The sequence below is a fragment of the Mobula hypostoma genome, chromosome 11, assembly GCF_963921235.1.
Source record: "Mobula hypostoma chromosome 11, sMobHyp1.1, whole genome shotgun sequence".
In the NCBI taxonomy this organism is placed as follows: domain Eukaryota; kingdom Metazoa; phylum Chordata; class Chondrichthyes; order Myliobatiformes; family Myliobatidae; genus Mobula; species Mobula hypostoma.
In genome coordinates, this window is record NC_086107.1 from 101,989,681 (window position 1) to 102,012,792 (window position 23,112).

Here is a 23,112-nt window from a genome sequence, read left to right on the forward strand (position 1 = left end):
ACAACATAAGAGCTCATGGTATTACAGGAAAGATACCAGATGGATAGAAAATTGACTGACTGGCAGAAAGCTAAGAGTGAGAAAAAGGGGGCCTTTTCTGGTTGGCTGCCAGTGATTAGTGGTGTGCTGCAGAGGTCAGTGTTGGGACCACTTCTTTTCACATTCTATGATTTGTATGACAGGATTGAAGGCTTTGTGGTCAAGTTTACGGACGTTACAAAGATAGGTAGGGGAGTAGATATTGTTAGGGAAGCAGAGAGTCTGCAGAAGAATTTGGACAGATTAGGAGAACGGACAAAGAAGTGTCAAATGCAATATAATGTAGGGAAGTGTGTGGAATCCAGGGAAAGCTGGCTAATTGGATACACAATTGGCTTGATAGAAAGCAGAGGGTGATGGTGGAAGGTTGCTTCTTGGACTTGAGGCTTGTGACTAGTAGTGTGTCTCAGGGGCTCAGGAACCTATTGTTGTTTGTTATCTATATCAACAATTTGGATAAGAACGTACAAGATTCAAGATTTAAGATTGTTTAATGTCATTTCCTGTACACAAGTGTAAATGAGAACAAAATAATTGTTACTCCAGATCTGATGCAGCACCCAAAAAAAACACAATTAGATAAAGAACACAATAAATATAAATACATAAGATAGCTTATATACATAGGTTGATTGTATGTCCATAAAATGACGCTAGGCACAGGAGTGTCTGTACATAAGGTGGCTGACAGGAAATGATGAAGTAGTGGTGGTGGGGGGGGTGTGGAGGGGTGGGTTAGTGGGTGGAGGTGTTGATCAGCCTTACTTCTTGGGCAAAGTAACTGTTTTGAATCTGGTGATCCTGGCGCATATGCTTTGTAGTCTCCTCCCTGATGGGACCGGGTAAACAATCCATGAGAAGGATGGGTAGGATTCACTCGGCAGAAGACAAGTAGTACTGTGTTTGACTACAGACTGCTGCAGCATTACAGATTCTGGGTCTTGGACTATATTTTTTTGTATAACTATATTTTACTGATATATGTGCTTGCTACTTCATATGTTCTATATGTGACTTGTGCTGTGTATTACTGTCTTTTGCATGTTGGCCCCGGAGTAATGCTCTTTCATTTGGCTGTATCCATGGGTATTCGTGTATGGTTGAATGACAATTAAACTTGAATTTGAAAGAGAAATTGAGTTAATCTTTTAACCTAAGGAAGACTAGGAAGGAGTCAAAGGAAGTTTGATAAGCTGCAAAGAGTCTTGGCAAAGGGTGATTACCTCTGATAAAGTAAAACCAGGGTGACAAATTGGAATAAGCTGTAAATGAGGTTATCTGTGCTTTTATTTTGTTTTCACTTTTGATATTGATATTGGAATTGGTTTATTATTGCCACATGTAGCAAGGTGCAGTGAAAATCTTGTCTTGTGTACTGTTCATACAGATCAAATCGTTACACTGTGCAGTGAGCTAGCAATAACAATGCAGAATAAAATGTAAAAGCTACCAAAAAAAGTGTAGTGCAGGTAAACAGTAAAGTGCAAGATCGTAACAAGGTAGATTATGAGGTCAAGAATCCACCGTATCGTACAAGAGGTCCATTCAAGAGTCTGATAACTTTTGGATAGAAGCTGTCTCTGAGCCTAGTGGCAGGTGCTTTCAGGCTTCTGTATCTTCTACCTGATGGGAGAGAAGGGATTAGGGAATGTCCAGGGTGGGTGGGGTTTTTGATGATGCTGGTTACTTTACTGAGGCAGCAGGAATCCGTGGAGTCAGTAGAGGGAAAGCTGTCGTACTGAATTTCTTGTTGTCATGTACAGAGCAGTTCCAATACCAAGTAATTATGCATCAGACAGAATGCTTTCTATGTTGCATCAATAAAAATTGGTAAGGGTTGATGGGAATATACCAAATATCTTTAACTACCTGTGGAAGCAGAGGCATTGGTGAGCTTTCTTGGCTATAACATCAATGTGGTTGGATCAGGGTAGGCTCTTGGTGATGACAGTTCCCTCTAAACTCCATGGGTGCGCAGCCGCACAGTAACTGAACTACTCCCACTCACATAGCCTTTGTTGCTGTGCAGCTAGTTTTTTTTATATAATGTTGTATAATTTTGAAATTATGTTAATGTCATTTTGAAGTCTATGTTAATTGTAAAATACCTTGTGATTAGATTAGATTAGATTATGAGGACACTCAGTCCTCGTTTACTGTCATTTAGAAATGCATGCATTAAAAAATGATACAACGTTCCTCCAGAATGATATCACAAGAAAAACACAGGACAAACCGAGACTAAAACTGACAAAACCACATAATTATAACATATAATTACAACAGTGCAAAGCAATATCATAACTTGATAAAGAGCAGACCATGGGCACAGTAAAAAAAAAAGTCTGAAAGTCCCGATAGCCTCATCATCTCACGCAGGTGGCAGAAGAGAGAAACTCTCCCCGCCATGAACCCCCAAGTGCCACCGACCTGCCAGTGCAGCACCATTGGAAGCACCCGACCGCAGTGGACTCTGAGTCAGTCCGAAAACTTTGAGCCTCCGACCAGCCCCTCCGACACAGCCTCTCCGAGCACCATCCTCTGCAGAGCACTTCGACCCCACCCCGGCCGCCGAGCAACAAGCAAAGCCGAGGACTCGGGGCCTTCTCCTCCAGAGATTCTGGACCACACAGTAGCAGCAGCAGTGAAGCAGGCATTTCAGAAGTTTCACCAGATGCTCCTCCATGCTCTCACGTACGTCTCCACCAAATCAGGATTGTGCGCGACACCCTACTTGACAAATAACAGACATCACCACCAGAGTGGCCGCTACAAGCTGCGTCGCGCCACCATCTTCACCTCCCTACATTCATTTAATTAATTATGCATTAATGAATACAATCTATAAATTTTCTAAGTAATAGACATACCATAACCTTTATTTTGAAACATTTTAGAACTTAAACATATTTACATTGTCAGTGATTCAACTTACAACACAGTTACGAATTGTAACAATAAACGCAGAATGGAAGTCAGTAGCTCATTTTTAATAAACCGCTGACCCGTTGAATGCCGAGATTGTAATATGCATATTATAAAAAAAAAGACATTTAAAGTGCTGTGCAGTTTTCAAGCCATGTTTAAAAAAAAATCCTGCTCAAAGCAGTGATTGCTCTGCATACCTGTAAACAATATTACAGAGGATGTTGTTGGTGATATTCACAACTTGAAGCTCTTGGCCCTCTCAGACTCAAGACCATTGATATAAACCGCCCTCGTCTTGAAATCAATGGTCAGCTCTTTTTGTTGATATTGAAGGAAAGATTGTTGTCATGACATCATATTACTAATCTCTCTATCTTCTTCCTGTGTCTGACTCATCATTACTTGAGATGCTATGATAGTATCATCTACAAGCTTGTAGATGGAGCTAGAGCAGAATCTGGCCACACAGTAATGAGTATACATGAAGTAGAGTAGAGGGATGAGGACACAATCTTGGAGCAGCAGTGTTTTGAAAATGGAGGATGCGCTGCTGCCTATCCTTAATGATTGAAGTTGAGGATCCAGTTGCAGAGGGACCCTTGACATTCTGATGAACAGACCACATTCAGTAATAATAGGCATCCTTGATATTCAACATATTCCTGATCCCTGGATTCAATAGCCCCTGTAGCTGCCAATCCTGTTCCTAACCATATGTTCAGACCCCATTCTGAGGGAGATTGGCTGTCATGACTATGTTGAATGAGTGCTGACAATAACTCCCAGCCAATTTTATTGATGTTTTCTTCCAGAAGCTTCCAAGGTTCACGTGCCTAGTAAGAGGCTCTTGGTCTCTCGAAGTCTCAAGTACCTTTTCCAAAATACAAGCAAATTTGTCAAGACCTTACAGAGGTGAGTATGGTCGCTACTTACCTCTGGAGCCAGGTTGATGCAAGATGAATGTTCAGAATTAGGAAATGAAGCTCAGAACTGCATGGGTCAGAAAGCTGGAGCGAGGGCTGAGGGAGGTACTTAACAGCTTGAGGGCTCAGGCAAACAGATACAGGGAGAAGGGACACTGAATCACCATCTGCAGTCAACTCTTAAAGAAATACAAAGCATCTGTTTCAGTTGATTCCCTGGGGTCTGCCATCAGTAAGAACTGCATTGAGGTTGACATAAGCTAATTTTCCTGAAAAATTCTCTCAATTAAAAAATTAAATGAAGGATGTTCCTCCTGTTGCTGTGAAACGAATTTAAAAAAAGAACCCAGGGGATGCAATTTTAACTCAAACTGTCAGGGTATAATCCTGGGTTTATACTTCTCAATGCAGAGGAACATGGAGTAGGACATAAAACCAGTGTTCCTCTAAATTCCATGTGATAGCTGCCTGGTGTTTCAAGTTAATGTGACCTATGTGAGTTCAACCAGTGAATGTATTTAAGGCCTGAATTTACTCAAGGGGTTTCAGGTCACTGACCAAAGTAAGGATTAGACCAAGAAAGATTGGAACAGCAGAGGTCCAGAGGCAACCTCTGCTGTGCTGTAGTTTCTTCTGTTTGAAAGACATGCTGTCTCTGAAACACCTTCTATTACTACAGCATTGCATTAATTGGATGATGTTATTTACCTTTAACAATTGCATGTTGTGTTCAGCTTGTTACCCATGGCAAGTCAGGTGCCTGCAGTAGAGAGCTTATTATTTCTGCTGAAACCAGAACAACTGTAAAATTGTTCTTTTTTTTGTAACAGAGCACTGATCCCCCACACATGGTAAATTCCAGGTACCCCTGAAATTGTAGCTGAAACATCCAAGCCTGGTATCTGAGTTAATGTTGGATCATTTCATGGGGTGAAGGTAGATACACTGGACCTCGCGGTGTGATCAGTCAATGTGTTGGAATAAATTCGTCCAGGCAAGCTAGAAGCAGACCCACATTTCAATTGGTCCATAAGTGTGGACACCTTTACTGGGCTCCCTGATGACTCATGACTCACTACTGAAGAGCCAATCTCATTCACACCAGCCCTGAACTGGAGTCCAGGATTTGGTGGGAGGTGGTTGGTGTGTGGAATTTACAAGCCAGAATTATTTGAGAGGAACAAAGGTTATCTCTGTTGTGGGATGGCAGAGGTCAAATCTAAAGAGTTGATTGTGAGAGAAAGATTAGGTAGAAAATTGAGATATGGGCTAGAGAGGAATGGGGTGAGGAGGGAAATGAACAAAAAGGAATGAGCAGTCTGGACAATGATTCAGAGGAAGGAGTGAACTAACACAGGAAGGTGTAAGTGGCTGATGTGGTTAGCAAGCAATAGGGGTCAGGTACTTTTGAGAGGATGCAGTGGTCAACAAGGAGAAAGATGACAATTATATGAAAGTGGAGATTTGGGGGAAGGGGTGTTTGGATTGGGAATATTGGGTAGGGTGACTGATCGACAAATGGATTGATCGAGGAAGTCACTGTGGGAGTGACTTGTGCATAGTCAATGGGTGGACCATCTGATAAGTAAAGAGGTGGCAATCAAGAAGTAGGTAAAAGTAGACACCAAGATTCAGGTTCCAAGCTCCGCATCAGGAACAGGCCAAATTGCCTGATTGGAAGTCTTAATTTTGAACCTTTCTCCATAGATGCTGCCTGACGTGATGAGTAATTCCCTGTTTTTATTCCGTAATTCCAGTAAAGATAGTATATATTTGGTCTTCATAGCTCCTACTCCAATCCCAAAGCCACAAGCATCTGCCTTGTTGGTCCTTGGGCCCAATTTCACGACCTGTGAAACTGACATGGAATCAGTGAACGAGGTCAGCTAGAGGACAGGCTTATTCTCAGATCCAGTGTCAAGTACTGGATGGTTCTCCTTTTTGATTGCCCAGTTGTGTATCTGATCTGACTGAGAAACAGTTTTAACTCATTTTTATTTTTCAGGGGGGTGTACTTAGCTGCCATTTTCTTCTACAAAGAGAATGTTCTGGTGACAAGCGAAGACCAGCTTCCGATTGTTGAGATTGACAGCTGCTGCTCAGGCTCCGACATGCAAGAATTCCTCTGGTTCTCCAAGGTACAACAGTGCTTTCTCACTTCTCAGGAACATCAGGTGGGACGATTTCTCTGTGGCATAGGGGCCTTTCACCACTCACACACTAAATGCATTTATTAAATCTTTTATTAGACAGAGTACCGCATCAGCTTAGCATCTACTCTTTATTTTCAACTACAAAATAATCCATCAACTTATTATGGATAATAATATAAAATTATAATAATAATTATTATTATTATTATTAATAATGATAATAAAGTACATAATTTAAGTGAATTAGTAAATAACTAGATGGTAATTTAATTATTAATTAGAAATTATATTAAATCTGTGCACTGATTTATAACGTAGACATCAATGATTCTGCCAGTTTTAGAAATAAATTAGTGCTCACAATAAATAAACATTGTTTAAAGAATAAGTGGTTTATCAAGATTTAAGAGCATGAGAGGATGTGGAGACTGTATGGAACTCTGTGCTATATGAAATGACTCTCCCTGGAGTTAGTTACTTCAGGAAGTGTTTGAAGGAGACAACCTGACATATACAAGGAGTTAAGAACCTCAGGATAGTTCAGTGACATATGTAAAGAGATACAGCAATGGAAACATCAACCTCCTATCCAGGATTCAGGACATCTCACTTTCAAAGAACAATACTCAAAAGAGACGGCATCCATCATTATGGACCCCCATCACCCAGGTCATGACTTGTTTTCATTGCCACCATCAGGAAGGAGGTACAGAAACCTGAAAGCACACACTCAATGATTCAGGAAGAGCTTCTTCCCCTCTGCCATCTGATTTTTGAATGGACATTGGACCCATGAACACTACCTCACTACTTTTTTATTTTTGCACCACTTATTTAATTTAACTATTTAATATTTATATACTTACTGTAATTCACAATTTTTGTCTATCATTATTTATTGCATTGTACTGCTGCTGCAGCAAAGACAATAAATTTCACAACATATGCCACTGATATTAAACCTGATTCTGATTCTCCCAGGTCCCATCCCTCACATACACACTAGGGGCAATTAGAGTGGCTAATTAATCTCCTAACTGGTATGTCTTTGGGTTGTGGCAGGAAACATGAGCACCCAGATGAAATCCACATGGTAACAGAACATGCAAGTTCCACACAGCAAGCACAGTTGATCAGGGTTAAGCCCGAGGCACTGTGAAGCAGTTGCCCTTCCAGCTGCACCACTGAGCCACCCCAACCAAGAAAATGCTGGATGTGGGAAATTAAGTATGGTTATCAGTGAGCAGGGAATGGGAAACTGTGCAGGAGATAAGAAAAGAGGTTCCATAGATAGTGGAGTATCAGCTGGAAATAATTTTTATGTTCATGCACCGAAATCCCAGACTTACTGAAATGTTGGCAGCTCCCATAACATCAGTTCCAAAGAGGTCAACATAACCACAGCAGTGTATTTACTGGATTGGCAGATCTAGACTGTTAATCCAGCCACATGAGTTTGAATCCCTCAAAGTTTCTAGGGAATTAATCCAGAATAAGAAGTTGGTCTCAGTATTGATGACCACAAAACTTTTGGATTATCACAAAATCCAATTTTGTTTGCTTATGTCCTATTTGGAAGGAAATCTGCATTGCTTTTCCAGGTCAGAGATGTACCTGTTTCTGAATCATTTTTTTAGTTCAGGAATAACTAGGATTAGACAGTGTTGAACTACCTTCAAAGTTTGTAGGAAGCTTAAGATAAGAGAGTCATTCGTAGAAGGACTCTGAGCCCTCCCTTCAGTTTAGGAGTGATTGGGGGGCAGACAACAAATGCCAGCCTTGGCAATGATTGACATCCCATGATGAATAAAACAAGTAAAGGCATGGATAGAAGTGTCAACAGTAAATGAATGAGGCAGATGCAGCTCATGATACGGATGGTGAGAGGAAATGCGAACTACTGGCTAATTGATATGAGTTCAGTAGATGGTTAACACTCTTCAAATTAGTTAAGTGATACTACTGGGTGTGGTGTATTCAAATTTCCAGAAGGCCTTGGTTGTGAAGCCACACAAGATAATATAGAGCAAAATTAGATCATACAGGAATATGGGTAATATACTAGAATGGGTTGAGTATTAGTTAACAGACAAAAATAAAGAACAGGAGCAAATCATTCAATTTTCAAGTTGAAGGTTGTGATGAATGGATTGGTGCAGGGACCTAAACTGTTTTCAATCTCTATTAATGTTTAGGGTGGGATGAGAAGACCAATAATAATATATCCAGCAAGTCAGGCAGTATCTATGGAGGGCCAATATTTTGGGCCAAGACCCTTCATCAGGTCTCAGACTGAAACTTCACTGTTTATTCTCTTCCATAGGTGATGCCTGACCTGCAGAGTTCCTGCAGCATTTTGTATGTGTGTTGCTCAGGATTTCCAGTATCTCTTGATATATCCAGATTGGCTGATGACATCACTACCAGGATGCCAGTTTGTGTGTGTGAGGAGTGAACAGAGCACATTCAGTGGGGGTGGGGGGGGCGCGGTTGGTGATATAGCCAGTCTAAGGGTACGGGCAAGGACCAGGCAGATGGAACACATAATGTGGAAAAATGTGAGTTCTTAGTGGAAGAAGTAAAATAAGTAAAGGATATTTAAATGGTGGGAGTTTGAAAAGTGTTGCTGTTCAGAGAGACCCTGTGTCCTTACCCAAAACATTCTGACAGATTTGTTAATTGCTTGCCAATATAGCAAGCAATTATAAAGGCAAAGAATAAATTGGCCTTTATGGAAAGGATTTGAGTACAAAGATAGAGCCTCTTCCTTCAATTATAAAGGGGCCTGGTGAAATGGCATTTTCCTTTACTGGCTGAGGTATTGAATATAAAAGCAGGGAAGAATTGCTGGAACTGTGTAAACTGTGCAGCTAGAGTGTCTGTGTACAGTTCTGGTGACCACACTACAAATAATATGTGGTAGCACTCGAGAGGATACAAGGCAGAATTCTTGTCTGGAGGAGATACTGGTAATACTGTGTTGTTTTCTTTGCAACCAAGGTGATGTGTGAGTAAAATGAGAGGCTCTGGTAGGGTGAAACAGAATGGATCTTCTCTCTCAGAAGAGAGGTCAACAACCAAGGGTAATTGGTAGAAAGATCAGAAAGAAGTCAAGCAAAATAAATTCTGCTCAGCTAATGGTGGAGGCTGAAACCTGCACCACATTTAAACAGAACCTAGATGAGCACTGGCAGAGTCATGAGCTGCAGGGCTTCTTGGCAGGGAACTGGGCCATCTATTTTACTTCAACATTGACACAATGGGCAGAAATGCTTCCTTTCTGTCCTACACGCCTCGATGATTCAATTGGTCACTAAGAATGTGTGAACTCTCTTTCCCACTTCAGAGGGCTGGAACCTGAGGTGAGAGACTGGGGTTATGCAAAGGCTGGGGCCAATGGTGAGAGAATGGAGTTGTACAAGGGTTGGGCCCAGTGTGAGAGAGTGGAGTTGTACAAGGTCTGGGGCTGATGGTGAGAGATTTGAGTCATGCAAGCCTGAGTGAGAGAGTGGAGTTGTGCAAGGGCTCCAGCCTGTGGCTTGCCCTTCCCGGTGTTTAATTGATGGGATTGTGTTTTTTCGCTCTCTCTCCAGATCTCATGTATGTGGAAGGACATCCAGTGGCTGCAGCAGGGAATGAATTCCACACTCTCTTCCTCCTCCTCAGTGCTGCAGACCAGGCAGAAGATGTTAGTAGCAGTGTCCCAGCTCCAGGTATGAATCTCTTCCACTCAGCTGAAAGCAACATCTCCCCAGTATCATGATCTCATCAGAAGGGCAAGCTTTGGGCTTAATTTTTCTGTCCATTTGTACATCTGAAGGCAAATTTAATTCTTATGTGGTTTTCTGGGTACTCATGTAATTTACAACATAGCATAGCAAGAATGGACATTCAGAAATCCACAAGACAATCAAATATGGTTCAAACTTTGACAAATTATTATGCTTCCTTGCAAAGTAGGTAACCAGTCAGCCCATCAAGTCTAAGCAGTTCACAGAATCATTACATTCCCCCAATTTTTCCACTTTATTCTCCCCACATTCCCACCCTACCTGTTGTCAGGGCAATTTACTGTGGCCAAAGAAACTACCAACCCATAGATCTTGGGATGTGGGAGAGAACTGGAAAGCCCAAAGGAAACCCATGTGGTCAAAGAAAGAATGTGTAAACTCCACATGTATCATGTTTTGTGAAGAAATAGTCAATGAGATAAATGAAGGGAAATGAATAAATAAAATCCGTATATTAATAGCAACAAGTACAAGAACGGGGAAGTCATGTTGAACCTTTATGAAACAGTGGTTCAGGCACACCTGGAGTATTGTGCGCTTTCCTGGATGCAAGGCCCTAGGGAAAGTGTAGAGGCTTTGGAAAGGGTGCAGAAGAAACTTACTGGAATGTTTCCAGGGCTGAAATGTTATTTCATTTCGCTGTAAAAATATGTATGGTTGAATGACAATGACAAGCTGAACTTGAACCTGAACTGACAGACCTGAGTAATATGGATGCACTGGAGGAATTGTGTTGTTCTCCACAGAAAAGGAGAGTTTGCAAGGAAATCTGATAGAGTATTTAAAATCATGAAGAGTAGATAGAGAGAAACTGTTTCCATTGGTGTAAATTCATAGAATGAGGTTACTGGCAAAAGAAATACAAACATTGTCAGCATTTAAGCGATAGCTGGCTGTTGTGTTGCAGCATCCGCGCCAGACTTTGAGGTGTGCGGTGCCGGGTTCAAGTTTGGCCAGTTCTTTGTATGCTTTCCATCCATGCTGGGTTAAGCATCAAGCTAGCAACTCGACCTTGTAAAAACAGACAAAGGCTAAAGAAACGGCAAGGTTGCCGCCCAATGCACCACAAGGCACAGAGAGGATCAACAACTACAATTTAAGTAATGAATAGTTGGGGCTTGGAATACCGTGCCAGGGGGAGAGTGGCAGTTCAGTTGGAGGAGCTGCAAAAGTACATGAAAGGAAAGAAAGCTAGAAGGAGAAGGTGCAGGGCTTAGTTGGAGCTGGTACAGATCAATGGGCCAAATAGCCTCTTCTTGAGTGTGACGTTTCTATAATTCTGTGAAGCACAAGTAAATTACAGTTTTCACCTCAGGAATGGTTAACATCTTGGATATTGGGAAGTGTTGCATTTCCTAGATAGCATGTGATATTGGTATGAGAAGGCAGGGAATGTTGGTAGTTTACCATATTTTACAGAGGGAGCAGCACCTTTGAAGTGGTGAAAGGGGAGCAGAGGGCGTATTAGCTGAGGGTGAAACTAACAATATGGAAGCTGATGGAAAGGAAGTTCTGGTCATGGATGTTGAAGGAAAGGGCGAGGTTTCTGTGAGATGAAACAGACATAGATGAGGACCCTACCAATTGTGATGGAGAGGAATCAATAGTTTTGCTTCCAATGTGATTGCGTTTTGAGAAACAAAGTGCAGATTGGGTGCTTTGCCATCTTAATTCTCCATCCCACTCCCACTCAACTTTTCTGTCAGAGACCTCCTGCTGTGTAACAAGACCCAGCATAAGCTTGACACATAACACCACATCTTCCATCTCAGCTGTCTTTGGATCAAAATTGAATTCTCCAGCTTTAGATAATTGCCTTTTTCTTTCTGTCTGCATCAGAACTGGACATTTTTGCCAGTTATCTTACTGTGATTTGGCTCAGTTTTCCTTTCTCTAATAATATAGTCTGGCCTGTCTGCCAAATCCCACAGCCCCACAACTAACAGGACATAACACATGAAAGAAATATTATCTGCCTTGAAATGCACATTAACCCAGTTGGTCTCATCCTATTAGAGATATCTCCTTTGTCCTACCTACTACTCTCCCACTTCTCTACAATTGAAAACTGAACTATTTTCTCTCTCTCCCAGTTCTGACAAAGGGTCCCAGTCCTGAAATATTAATTCTTGAGTTTCTCTCCACAGATGCTGCCAGAGCTGTTGAGTGTACCCTGTATTTTCTATTTTTATTTAAGATTTCCAACATGCACAATATTTACCTATCTATATATCTTTGATGTATTTGGAGCTGCAACAAGTAACAGGCCCTTCCCGCCCAACGAGCTCATGCCACCCACTTACACCCATGTGACAGTTAACCTACTAACCCATGTCTTTGGAATTGAGAGGAAACCAATGCACCCAAGAAAACCCCCATGGTCAAGGGGGGAACTTACAAACTCCTCACGGATGGTGGAGGAATTGAAACTGGGTTGCTGATTCTGTAATAATGTTATGCTACCAGGACACCACAAATTAACATGAATTAATTTCACGTCATTAAACTTGGACTGTTGTAATGAAATCTGTCTAGAGGAATGAACAGCCTCCTTTGGTAAATATCAATAATTCTGCTTTTAAGTAAATGTACAGTTTGCTTTTATCTACTTTATGAATTTCCTTGTGATTCCCATGACACTGTAGCACCACCCCATGTCATGCAGTAGAACTGCAGTCCTCATTCTGAACAATTGAATTGTGAAATTAAACAGATAGTACTGGAAATGCTGAGCAGGTCAGACAGCCTCTGTGGAGAAAGAGTTAACTTTTCAGGTCACTGTCCTTCATTCAGAACTAGCAACAGTTAGAGGTAAGCTGAGTTATAAGTTGCAAAGAAAGGAGAGGAATAAAGAAGAGAACAAAGGAAGGTCTTGTTAAGTCAAAAGAGAGGAGAGGTGGTGATACAGAGGAGAAGGGGGAAGAAAAAGTTAAAAGGGAGCCTTGGAGAAGTTGGTAAAATAATCAGAATAATTATCTGATTTTAACAGATAAGAAAAGTGATAAATGCCTGAAGTGTGAAAATACCTGAATGCTGAAACATGTTGAGTTGGGAAAGCTGGGAGATGCATTGTCACAAGGTGCAGTGACTTCCCTTTAGTTTATATTGAACATCTGTCAAAATGTGCAGGAAGCTTATGACAGAGAGGTCATATCAGGTCTGAGGTGGAGAATTAAAGTCACAGACAACAGAAAGCTTGGGATCACATTTCCAGGCTGAATAGAAATGTTGAATGAAGCTGAAATACTGGTTTCCACAGTGATGGGAGTGCTGTACATTAAATTGGAAGAGTTTTTTAGACACTGCATGATGGAAGAAGAAGAGGTAACAGAACAGGTGTGTGATTGTAAGGAAGATTGCTGTAGAATTTCTCATATTTTCTTATGGATTATAAGAAGCTTGTTTTATCTATCAGGTCAATGCCAGCTCTCAGTGTATTCCTATCATCTCATCTCCTCACTTATTTCCCTGAAACCTATTCTCTCTAACCTCCCCCCTCCACCCCACGCCCCCCTTCCCTTCCAGGTTCTCCTGCCATCCATTATATTTGGAGTAATTTACAATGGTCAATTAACCTGTCTACCAGAACATCTTTGGGATATTGGAGGAAAGTAGGATACCCAGGAAGTTCATGCAATCACAGGAAAAATGTCTAAATTCCACAAAGTGTCAGAGGTCAGGATCAAACCAAGTTGCTGGAGCTATGAGGCAGCAGTTCTAAGTCTCGTAATGCTTTGCCACGCTGAGGAGAAAGAAGAGTGAACCAGAATGCAGAAGAGAATATAGCCCCTTCAGAATGTTGAAAAGGGGTGAAAGGGAAAGATGCGTCAATGTTAGTATTGTGTTAGTTACCAGAAGTTAAGTAACTACATTTTGAGACTTCGGGATAGATTGAGATTTATCATCCTGTGTCTATAACCCTTAGGACAAATTCCCATTATCCTAGCCCAAGACTAACTCCAGTCGTATATTCCACAGACTTACAACATGTATAAAAACATTTCCCTTCCTCTACATCACTTTGGTCTCATATCAGTGTCCCCGTCTTCAGTCCAGTACTTACTCAGTTAGTATTCTTATGACCTTATACATTTGAGCTTGTACTTTTAATGTTGGGTATGGCCAAAACCCTTGTTTTTCTGTATACGGGGCATATTCCTCACCATTCATTAACCAAGCGTTACTCATTGTTTATTCTGCCATTTTATCACTAGCTCCTTGTAAGCTCTTTCATCTCCAAGAAGGTTTACTCCAACTATTAGGATGCATGCCTGATGGTTTACAGTTTGTTGGTTGATTCTACAGTCCATAACATTGCCAGCATTAGATATATCAGCAGGGTGTGGTTTTGACAGATGGGCATGGGTCTGACAGTTAGTTCAAAAGTGAAGCACCACTCAAGCCCTGGATTCAGACTCCCATTCACCTGCCCTCCTGCTAATGAAGGTCATCCACTCAAAATTAAAATGTTAGACACAAAAGTTGCCCAGTTATAAATGGAGATGAGCTAAAGTTGTGCCATTCTGTTCTTCAGAGTTCACTGGGGACACAAGACCTGGGCCAGGTGCACTTTGAGCCAATCAAGGATAAGCTCGGAAATGTTTTAATCCTAACTGTCAAGGAGATGCTTCCATCGCAGGCGTTGGATGGTGTCCGATGGATCCCACTGTCAAAACTTCACAACTATCGGAAATCAGTCTCTGCCCTTGACTGCATCACTGCACTGGACATGTTGCTTATGTCCATGAAGGTACTTGGAAAGGTTCAGTATAGGAAGAGTCTCACAGGCGTAACAAATTTGGACTACTGCCTCATGTTATTCTATAACTCCCATTTACTATATCTCTCTTCCCCACTTACAATGAGGTTCATTAGTCTCCCACTGTATCATTTGTAGTCTCCTCACTAAATCCTTTATTACCCCTCAGTATGTTCTTCGATTCCTTCTCAATTAATCTCATTGCAAATTCATCATATTCCTCATTGTCTGCTCACTACACCCTCCATTATCCCCACTTACCCTCTTCATTATCCCTCGCTACATCCTTCATTATCTTTCACTATACCCTTCATTGTTCCCACAATGACTGCTCACTTTTGGGAATACAATGGATCCCGGTTAATTGGGCCATTAGTTAATCAAGGCAGCTGCTTATTTGGGACACTATGCCACTTAATTGGAAAAGAAGACTATTGCCAAACAGTTTCTAACTAGCATCAGTCGCATACACTTAGGTGGCCATTAAAAAGCGGTGATTTTTCTCACTGATAGTTGGTGAGAAATAGCAGTAAAACAATTCAGAACAGTTTTGCTCAATACAGTTTTAAGCATTCAGGCTTGGGAGATGCCAGAAACAGCCAGGAGTGAAAATGAAACGATATCACTACATAAGCAGTTAAGAACTACGAAGAATTTGAAGGTATCACCAATCATCTTGAATGTTAAAATAAAAATGAAGGTTTTGTTCATTACAGTCAATCAAAAGAACATGACAGTGTACACTGGATGAATTCTTCAATAACTATTAGGAACTAATACAGAGTTTTATAGTAGTGTAGTCGTATTGGTAATGTTTTAATTTGTTCTGTATTTCATTTAAGTACATAATGTGCTACTCAGTTAAACAGCAGTTTATTTTTTTATACCTGTTTAACTATTTTCATGAAACTTCGGTTAATTGAGGTAGCTGCTTAATTGGGCTAAAATGTACTGGTCTTGGCATGTCTAATTAACTGGAATCCACTTTATGTGGGATTCAGACTCACCATTTCCTAAGAACTGGTTGAGTATAAACTCTACACTATTGAAATAGGATACAATCCTTTTCTGCCAGGGAATGTGTGGGATCCGATTGCTCATTCCCATGGAATGATTGGGCTAATGGCCCCTCATTCACAGGGAATGGAAGAAAAATGCACTTTTGTTCAGAACTAATTTAACCAGATCAATCAAACAGAAAATGACCCACTTGAGTGGCAATCCAAGTTTTTTGTCACAGATGCTATCACATTTCTAGGAGGAATCCCCATCTTCCCCATCAGATTAAAATAGACGATTAAAATTAAATTGCCCCAAGGAAGGCTCTAGAGCCTATCATGTCTGCACTGACCACCAACCAGCCACATTCCCATCAACTCCCCCCAGCTTCTGTCTCTCACCCACACACTAGAGACAATTGACATTGGTCAATTAATCCACCAGTCCGCATACCTTTCAGACATAAGAGGACACCCAAGTCAGTTACAAACACAGGTCGCTGAGCTGTGAGGCAACAGCTTTAATATAGCTTGGTCACTCCAACAGCCATATATGTATAGTATGTTAAAAACCTTGAAATTGACTGTTCATGTTTCTTCTCCAGGACAAGCTGGAGTATCACCAGCGGAGCAGTCAGGCCTTGCCTCCAGGCCTCTATCTCGGGTATCTCAAACTTTGCAGCTCTGTGGATCAGATTAAAGTCCTCGTTCCCAACAGGTTCCCCAACATTCTCTGTCACGCTAAAATACGGAACAACAAAAACATATCCAGGTAATGGGAATGTTTGGTATTTTCCTCATTATGTCTTTGGCTGTGTATTTTTCAGTTCTCTCCCATCTTCCTTTGATCCACTCTATTGGTCCCATATGTTGTCTTTGCTCTTTCCTGACGGTTATTTTTAAGGATGTGGGAATTGCTGGCAAGGCCAATGTTTATTACCCACCCCTTGAGGAGATGGTTATGAGCCCCTTTCCTGAACCACTAAGATCCTCTCCCTCTCCTCCTCCCTCTCACCTCCCTCTTCCCCTCCCCTCCCGACCTTTTCTCTCTCCCTCTCCCTCTCTCCCTCTCTCCCCCTCCCCCTCCCTCCCTCCCCTTCCTACTCTGTTCCACATAGCTCTAACCTTATGATTAATATGTCACATTTCTGGTTTTCCTGCCTTCAGATAAGGTGCCTGTTGTGTTCTGAAGGTCCCACAACAGATATCTGAAAGTCATGTCTGCGCTGCTGTGATGGTGGCATGTAGAGCAACCAGGGGCTAGTAACTTGATGCAAATACTCCAGCCTTTCTCAGGGTAGGAAATGTGTCACATAACATGGGACTTCAATCCTGGTCATGAAGACAAGTCATCCATGAGCACTGACATTTCTCACTCTGTGAACAGCAGATTGTACAGATGGTACATAGGGATAAACAGTCATGCCAGCACAGGATCAAGTGAGAAATCTCACAATGTATCTCTGATTGCAGGGAGGAATGGGAATGGCTGCAGAAAATCTCCTCTTTAAATGATTCCATAGTCACGGAAGAGAATACTGGGAGCCCACAGTGCCGTTTCCTGAATGAACTCCGTACAACTGTGAAGAGCCTTCTCACACAAGTGGATGTACCCCTCAGCCAGGTAGTTTCACACCATATTCCTCGAAGTTTCTTGTTGCACAGCAGAAGGCCATTCAGCCCATTAAGTCAATGATACTTATGGGATTAATCCGATTAATCTCAATTATTGTTCTATAACCTATTCTCCTACATGGCTATTAACACCCATCCCGCCTCTAATTCCCCCACCACCCACCTACACTGGGATACATTTTTAGTTGGCAGTTAATGCTCAGTGTGTCTTTGGGTTGAGGGAGGACACCAGAACATTTCGGAGAACTTGCAAACTCCACCTGTGCTCAAAGTTGAATTGGGGTCACTGAAACTTTGAGATTGCTGCACTGCCTGCAGCAGTAGCGTGCTATGTGGTTGCAATTCATGCCAGAGTAAAACCTTATTTTCTCATCAATAACTGGATAAAATGGCTGGTTCAAGCAAAGGCCGTTGGAATGCGAAGCAGAAATATACAATGGGTCAGTCAGCATCTGGAAAAGGAAGGTGCAGATAACTTTAACCAGATAAAAATTCATTTTTTAAGAACTGGCACAAGGTATCCCATTTTAACAAAATGACTCTATCCTCAAGAAGCTTCCTGCCTACAAACCCCACACCCCATCCCACCTGAAAAAGTTGTTGAGTTTAAGTCTGATTTAAAAATTTAGGAGCTGAGATTGATAGTTTTTGTTGGGCAAAAGCACTAAAGATTAAGCAAAGCAGGTTGATGAAATTAAGGTAGATATTAGCCATTTGTTAATTAATATCAAAAGACTCAAGGAATGAGATGGACCATCGACTGTTTCTATATTTGCTAATACTGATAGACCAGCTCTGAATTCCCAGAGTTCTTGGCCTCAGAATTTTGGCAGCTGTGTTTTTTCATTGTGTCCTTACACTGACTCTGGCCTATCCCAACAGACTGGGACTAAATTGTCCATGTGGTTTAGAATAGTTGCTAGGTTAGAAAGATGAAAATAATTCACTGATACAATTGTGAATTACTCATCTGAAGCTAGTAGAATGTTGGATTGGAGAGAATGTGCCATGTTGGTGTACATGAGGTAGTTCTTGCTGGCAATCCTCTATTCACTTTTCACAAGCTCTAAGCTTTCTTTTGTAACCACGATAGTCTACAAAGATCCTCTCACAATGCTGTTAGGTAGAAAATTCAAAACCTCGTGCCCAATTGTAATGGATATATCCTTCAACAGCAAGACAATGTTTGGTTTGGAGATGATATGTGCTCATGCACCTGATACCCTTGCCCTTACATTAATGATCTTGCATTTGGGTTACTAAATAAACCATGGCAAGTTCTTGCAGAACATCCTGTAGGTGATACTGTAGCTATGGTAGTGGAGGGAGTGATTGTTTATAATGTTGGATGAGGTACTGAGCAAACAGATGGCCTTTTACTGATGGTGAGGACCTTGCATGTTGCTGGAACTGCATTCATCCAGGCGAAGGAAAAGCATTCCATCACCCTGTGTGAGTTGTGCCTTGTAGATGAAAGAGAAGCTTTGCAGAGTCAGGAGGAGAGTCACTTGCTGCAGGCTATCAGCATCAATCTACTTCCAAAGATGAGACATCTACTGAGATGAGTTTCTGAATAATTGTGCTACCTCGTGTGACAACTATGTCATATTCAACTCCTGAAGCTGGGTCTCCTGTGACATTGCACAGGCCGCAGAGAATTCCAGCATGAATTTTTGCAGGAAGAATGACACATGCATGGGGAACTTGACTCAAACTATTTAAGGAGAGCGAAAAACAGGAACATCAACAGTTTGTTCACTTCCATAGATTCTACCTGACCTGCTGAGTTCCTCCAGCATTTAGCATGTGTTGCATTCTTTTACTTTTTCCAGGCTGTAGATTTCCGCCTGTACACACAGGAAGTGCTGGAGTTTGGAGACAAAGTCTCCTTCCTCTTGTTGCTTCCTCCCATAGATGATGTCTGCTCAGCCCCAGGACAAGATGGACATCCCTCAGGGTTTCTGACCCTACCTCTTCAGATCTTCGAGCTTGGTGAGTTTGACTGTTAAGAACTTATCCACATCACATATGAACAGGGAAAGGTTGGTGAAGTTGTCATGTTGTCCATCTCAACTAGCCTACATCTGATGTGAAATTAATGGCTCAGCCAGTGCATGAAATACAAGCTCTCATCAACTAGCCTATACTTTTCACCCTGCCTTCTACCTAGGGTCATGCATACTCAGGCTGAGTTTATTTTACCACAGGTAGGTCATCTTGGATTGGGTTTCAATTTTATATCCAAGTACACTCCTCCCTCCCTGCCATTGGAATGCCACCTGGCCAGTCCTGGCTCCTAAATTGGACACTCGCTTCACCTTTCCCACCCCTCATTACCTCCCCACTGGAATCAAACCATCTCAGAAATGGTATTTGTCTCGTTCTTGGAACCAAATTCCCATCCAGACGTGGTTCTGCAGTTTGCTCCTGACAGGAACTACCTGCCAGTCAGTCAGGTCGGTAAATACCAGTGCCAATAAACTATAAGCAAGAAGCTCCATACATCCAGAATCTTCCCTGTTCCCCAATCTCCATCACATAATCTGACCCAGTAACTGTCCAGGCCAATGTGTTACCTTATATTGACTATGCCCATTGTAAGAATTTTGACACCACCAAATAGAATAAAGATTATTTATTTGTTTATACCTATTTATGAAATATATGTTTTTACTAAGTATTAACAATTTGTCATTGCAGTGCATTTCTGCACCTATGAACAAGAGCTGTTTGCACAGTACTGTCAGACCTCAATTTTACTGGAACTTGATTCTTTGCTGTCCCAGCAAGCTTTGAGGGAAGCCATTGATAATACAGAACTGATTGAAGCAAAGGAGAAACATGGCCAGGTGACAGATCTCATTCAGGTAAAAATGCATCCAATATCCTGACCCATCCCTAGAGTAAATTGTGGAGAGTAAAGTGAGAAACTGACTTCTTAAAAGTTACGGCACTCATCTGCACCCTGTCTACTTACCCTCTCTTGTTTCTCCCTCTCACTCCATCTTGTTTCCTTGCACACTCTGAGTCATTTAATATCTGGAACATGCATCCTGCAGAGGTGATGAAATCTGATACAATCACTATGTCTAAGAAACGTTTCAAAAGATGCTTAAGTAGGCAAGGCATAGAAGAGTATGGTCCTAATATAGGCAAATGGGATTAGTGTAGATGGGCACAATGGTCAGCATAGACGTTGTGGGCCGAAGAACCTGTTTTTGTGCTGTATGACTATCTTTCTTTCATTCTTTCAACCTCCATCCCTTCTGCCACTCTCCATTTCCTTCAATTTTTTATGGTTTTTATCCTTATCCTTCCATCCTCCTACTCTTCCCCTCCTTCCCCATGAGAAATAGAAGCACAAATAGGCCGTTTGGTCCCTTGAGCCAGGCTGCCATTAAGAAAGCTGAAAGTTAATCTTTTACCTCAATGCTACTTTCTGCACTAATCCCATATCCTTTGATTTCCATACTATCTAAAAATCTATTAATCTCTCTTTTAGATATGTACAACATCTGAGCTGACACAGCTCTCTTAGATGGAGTATTTTAAAGAGTCACTACCCTTTGGGTGAAAAACTTTCAACCCCTTCCTTTAAGACCGTGGTTCTAGATCCATTCTGCCCACAGGTCCCTGCATCTACCATGTCAGGACCCACAAGAGTTCTGAATATTTCAATTTCAGTACAGGTGCAGTTTCCTTAATTTATCCTTGTAGGACAAGCCCCATCCATCCTAGATATCTGCTAACCTCATATCAACCTCATATCACAAGTATATCCTTCTTTAGATAGGAAGACCAGACAAGTGCAAATATTCCTGCTGTGATCTCACAAGGTTCTAGAGCAAGATGTCTCCATTCTTTTATTTCAAGTCCTCTTGCAACAAAGACCAACATACCACTCAGTTTATAATTGCTGCCTCCTATCATTTTCCTCATTCCCTCTGTCTCTCACTCCTCCCATGTTCTTCTCTCCTGATCCGCCCCCCCCCCACCTTACCCCTATCCCTATTTCACATACTATAACAAGCTGAATTGTTTCAACTTTAGCAACTGGATGATATTTGGAAGGAAGTCCGCTGGATCACAGATGTGCTGCAGTATGCCCGATATCGTCAACCTCCCACTGGAACTCCTCTGTCCTGGATCCTGGAGATCCCAAGCACAGTGAACAGTCGGAAAGCAGATCCAGTCACAAAACCCCAGAATAGTACTGATTTCTCTCTGGATTATAATGACATAAAGAAATCTTCAGGTATGCATTTTATGAAAAGTATTTGATAATTTGCAAATTCAATGAGTTCTTCTGTACATGCACTTAACTAGTTCACATAAGCTTGTGCTGCATCTTTCCCTTAGTTTTGGTCAAACTTTTCCCAAACTGTTTACAAATAATGCCAGTGCTCTGACTGACCATTCAGTGCAGAACTTGTCCCATTTTCATCACAATGGGAATCAGATTCATTATCACTGACATACAGTAGTTGTGAAATCTGTTGTTTTGTGACAGCAGTACACTGACGGTATAATAATTTACTATAAGTTTCAATGAAAATAAAAATAAATAGTGTAAAAGAGGAATAGCAAGATAGCGTTTGCGGGTTCATGGACCATTCAGAAATCTGATGGCAGAGGGGAAGAAACTATCATAAAACATTGAGCATGGGTCTTTAGGCTCCTGTACCTCCCTCTGATAGCAGTAGTTAGAAAAGACCATATTCTAGATAGTGATGGTCCTGGATGCTGTATTTTAGAGGTACTGCTGTTTTGAAGAATTTCTTGATGGTGGAGAGGCTTATGCCCATGATGGAGTTGACTAGGTCCTCAACCCTCTGAAGCCTTTTACAATCAATGGTGAACAATGAGGGAAAATTTCCCCATTATTTCTGACCTATTAATTTTTATTACATGATTTTCAACCACCTTCCTCACTACCCCCAACCTCAGCAGAAGCTTCTGTTTCCTAAAGGGATCCATATTACAGTTGGAACCTCACCCAAGCCTGTCTGGGCCTAATGAGATTTGTACATTTTCAAGACTCGAGTCAAGTTTATTGTCATTTAACTATATACATGTATACCATCAAACGAGACAACGTTTCTCCAGACCAGGGAGTAAAGCAAAAAAATACACATACCAAACATATAACTTAGGAAAATAAGAATAAAATCTACAAATTAATTATAGTAAATAAACAAAATTAAGTGCATAAATTAAATATTGTAGGGTACAGAACAAAGTAACTGGTGACACTTCGAATGTGATGCGGCAGGGAGGTCAGAAGCCTAATGGCCTGAGGGGAAAAAACTGTTTCCCATCCTGACCATTCTTATCTTTATACATCGGAGTCTCCTGCCTGATGGTAGAAAATCAAAGAGGATGCTGGATGGATGGGATGGGTGGGATCCTTGATAATACCAAGGGCCCTGTGTACACAGCACTCCTGATAAATGTCCACGATGGATGGTAGGGAGACCCCTCTGATCCTCTTGGCCGTTCTCACAATCCTTTGTAGGGACTTCCGGGCTGATGCTCGTCTGTTCCCACACCAGATGGAGATGCAGCTTGTCAGGGCGCTCTCAAGAGTGCTCCTATAAAATTTAGTTAAGTTGGTTGGTGGGGGGGCTTGCTTTCCTCAATCGCCTTAGGAAGTGGAGTTGCAGCTATTCCTTCTTATCCAGGGTAGTGATATTGAGGGACCAGGTGATGTCATCTGTGAGGTGAATTCCCAGAAATTTGGTGCACTTAACTCTCTCTACAGAAGAAATTAAATGTACCTTTGGAAAAAAGTATTTGTTGACATGTTGGAATGGATGGGACCCAGAAAAGTACTTCAAGCAGTTCAGTTTGGCTTCCTTAATATTGCTGCACGTGAATAACATGTTT

At 41.5% G+C, this 23,112-nt stretch overlaps 1 protein-coding gene across 1 annotated transcript in view; it reads left to right on the forward strand.

Annotated features, from left to right (window-relative positions):
- The window catches only part of LOC134354385 (ankyrin repeat and fibronectin type-III domain-containing protein 1-like), a 230,860-nt gene that overhangs the window by 203,825 nt on the left and 3,923 nt on the right, over window positions 1-23,112 (forward strand). The window contains exons 10-18 of the mRNA XM_063063360.1: window positions 3,780-3,879; window positions 5,896-6,028; window positions 9,637-9,756; window positions 14,369-14,584; window positions 16,197-16,363; window positions 17,065-17,215; window positions 19,059-19,218; window positions 19,927-20,093; window positions 21,277-21,481. Coding sequence (XP_062919430.1) covers window positions 3,780-3,879; window positions 5,896-6,028; window positions 9,637-9,756; window positions 14,369-14,584; window positions 16,197-16,363; window positions 17,065-17,215; window positions 19,059-19,218; window positions 19,927-20,093; window positions 21,277-21,481 — 1,419 coding nt within the window. The remainder of the gene's footprint in view (window positions 1-3,779; window positions 3,880-5,895; window positions 6,029-9,636; window positions 9,757-14,368; window positions 14,585-16,196; window positions 16,364-17,064; window positions 17,216-19,058; window positions 19,219-19,926; window positions 20,094-21,276; window positions 21,482-23,112) is intronic.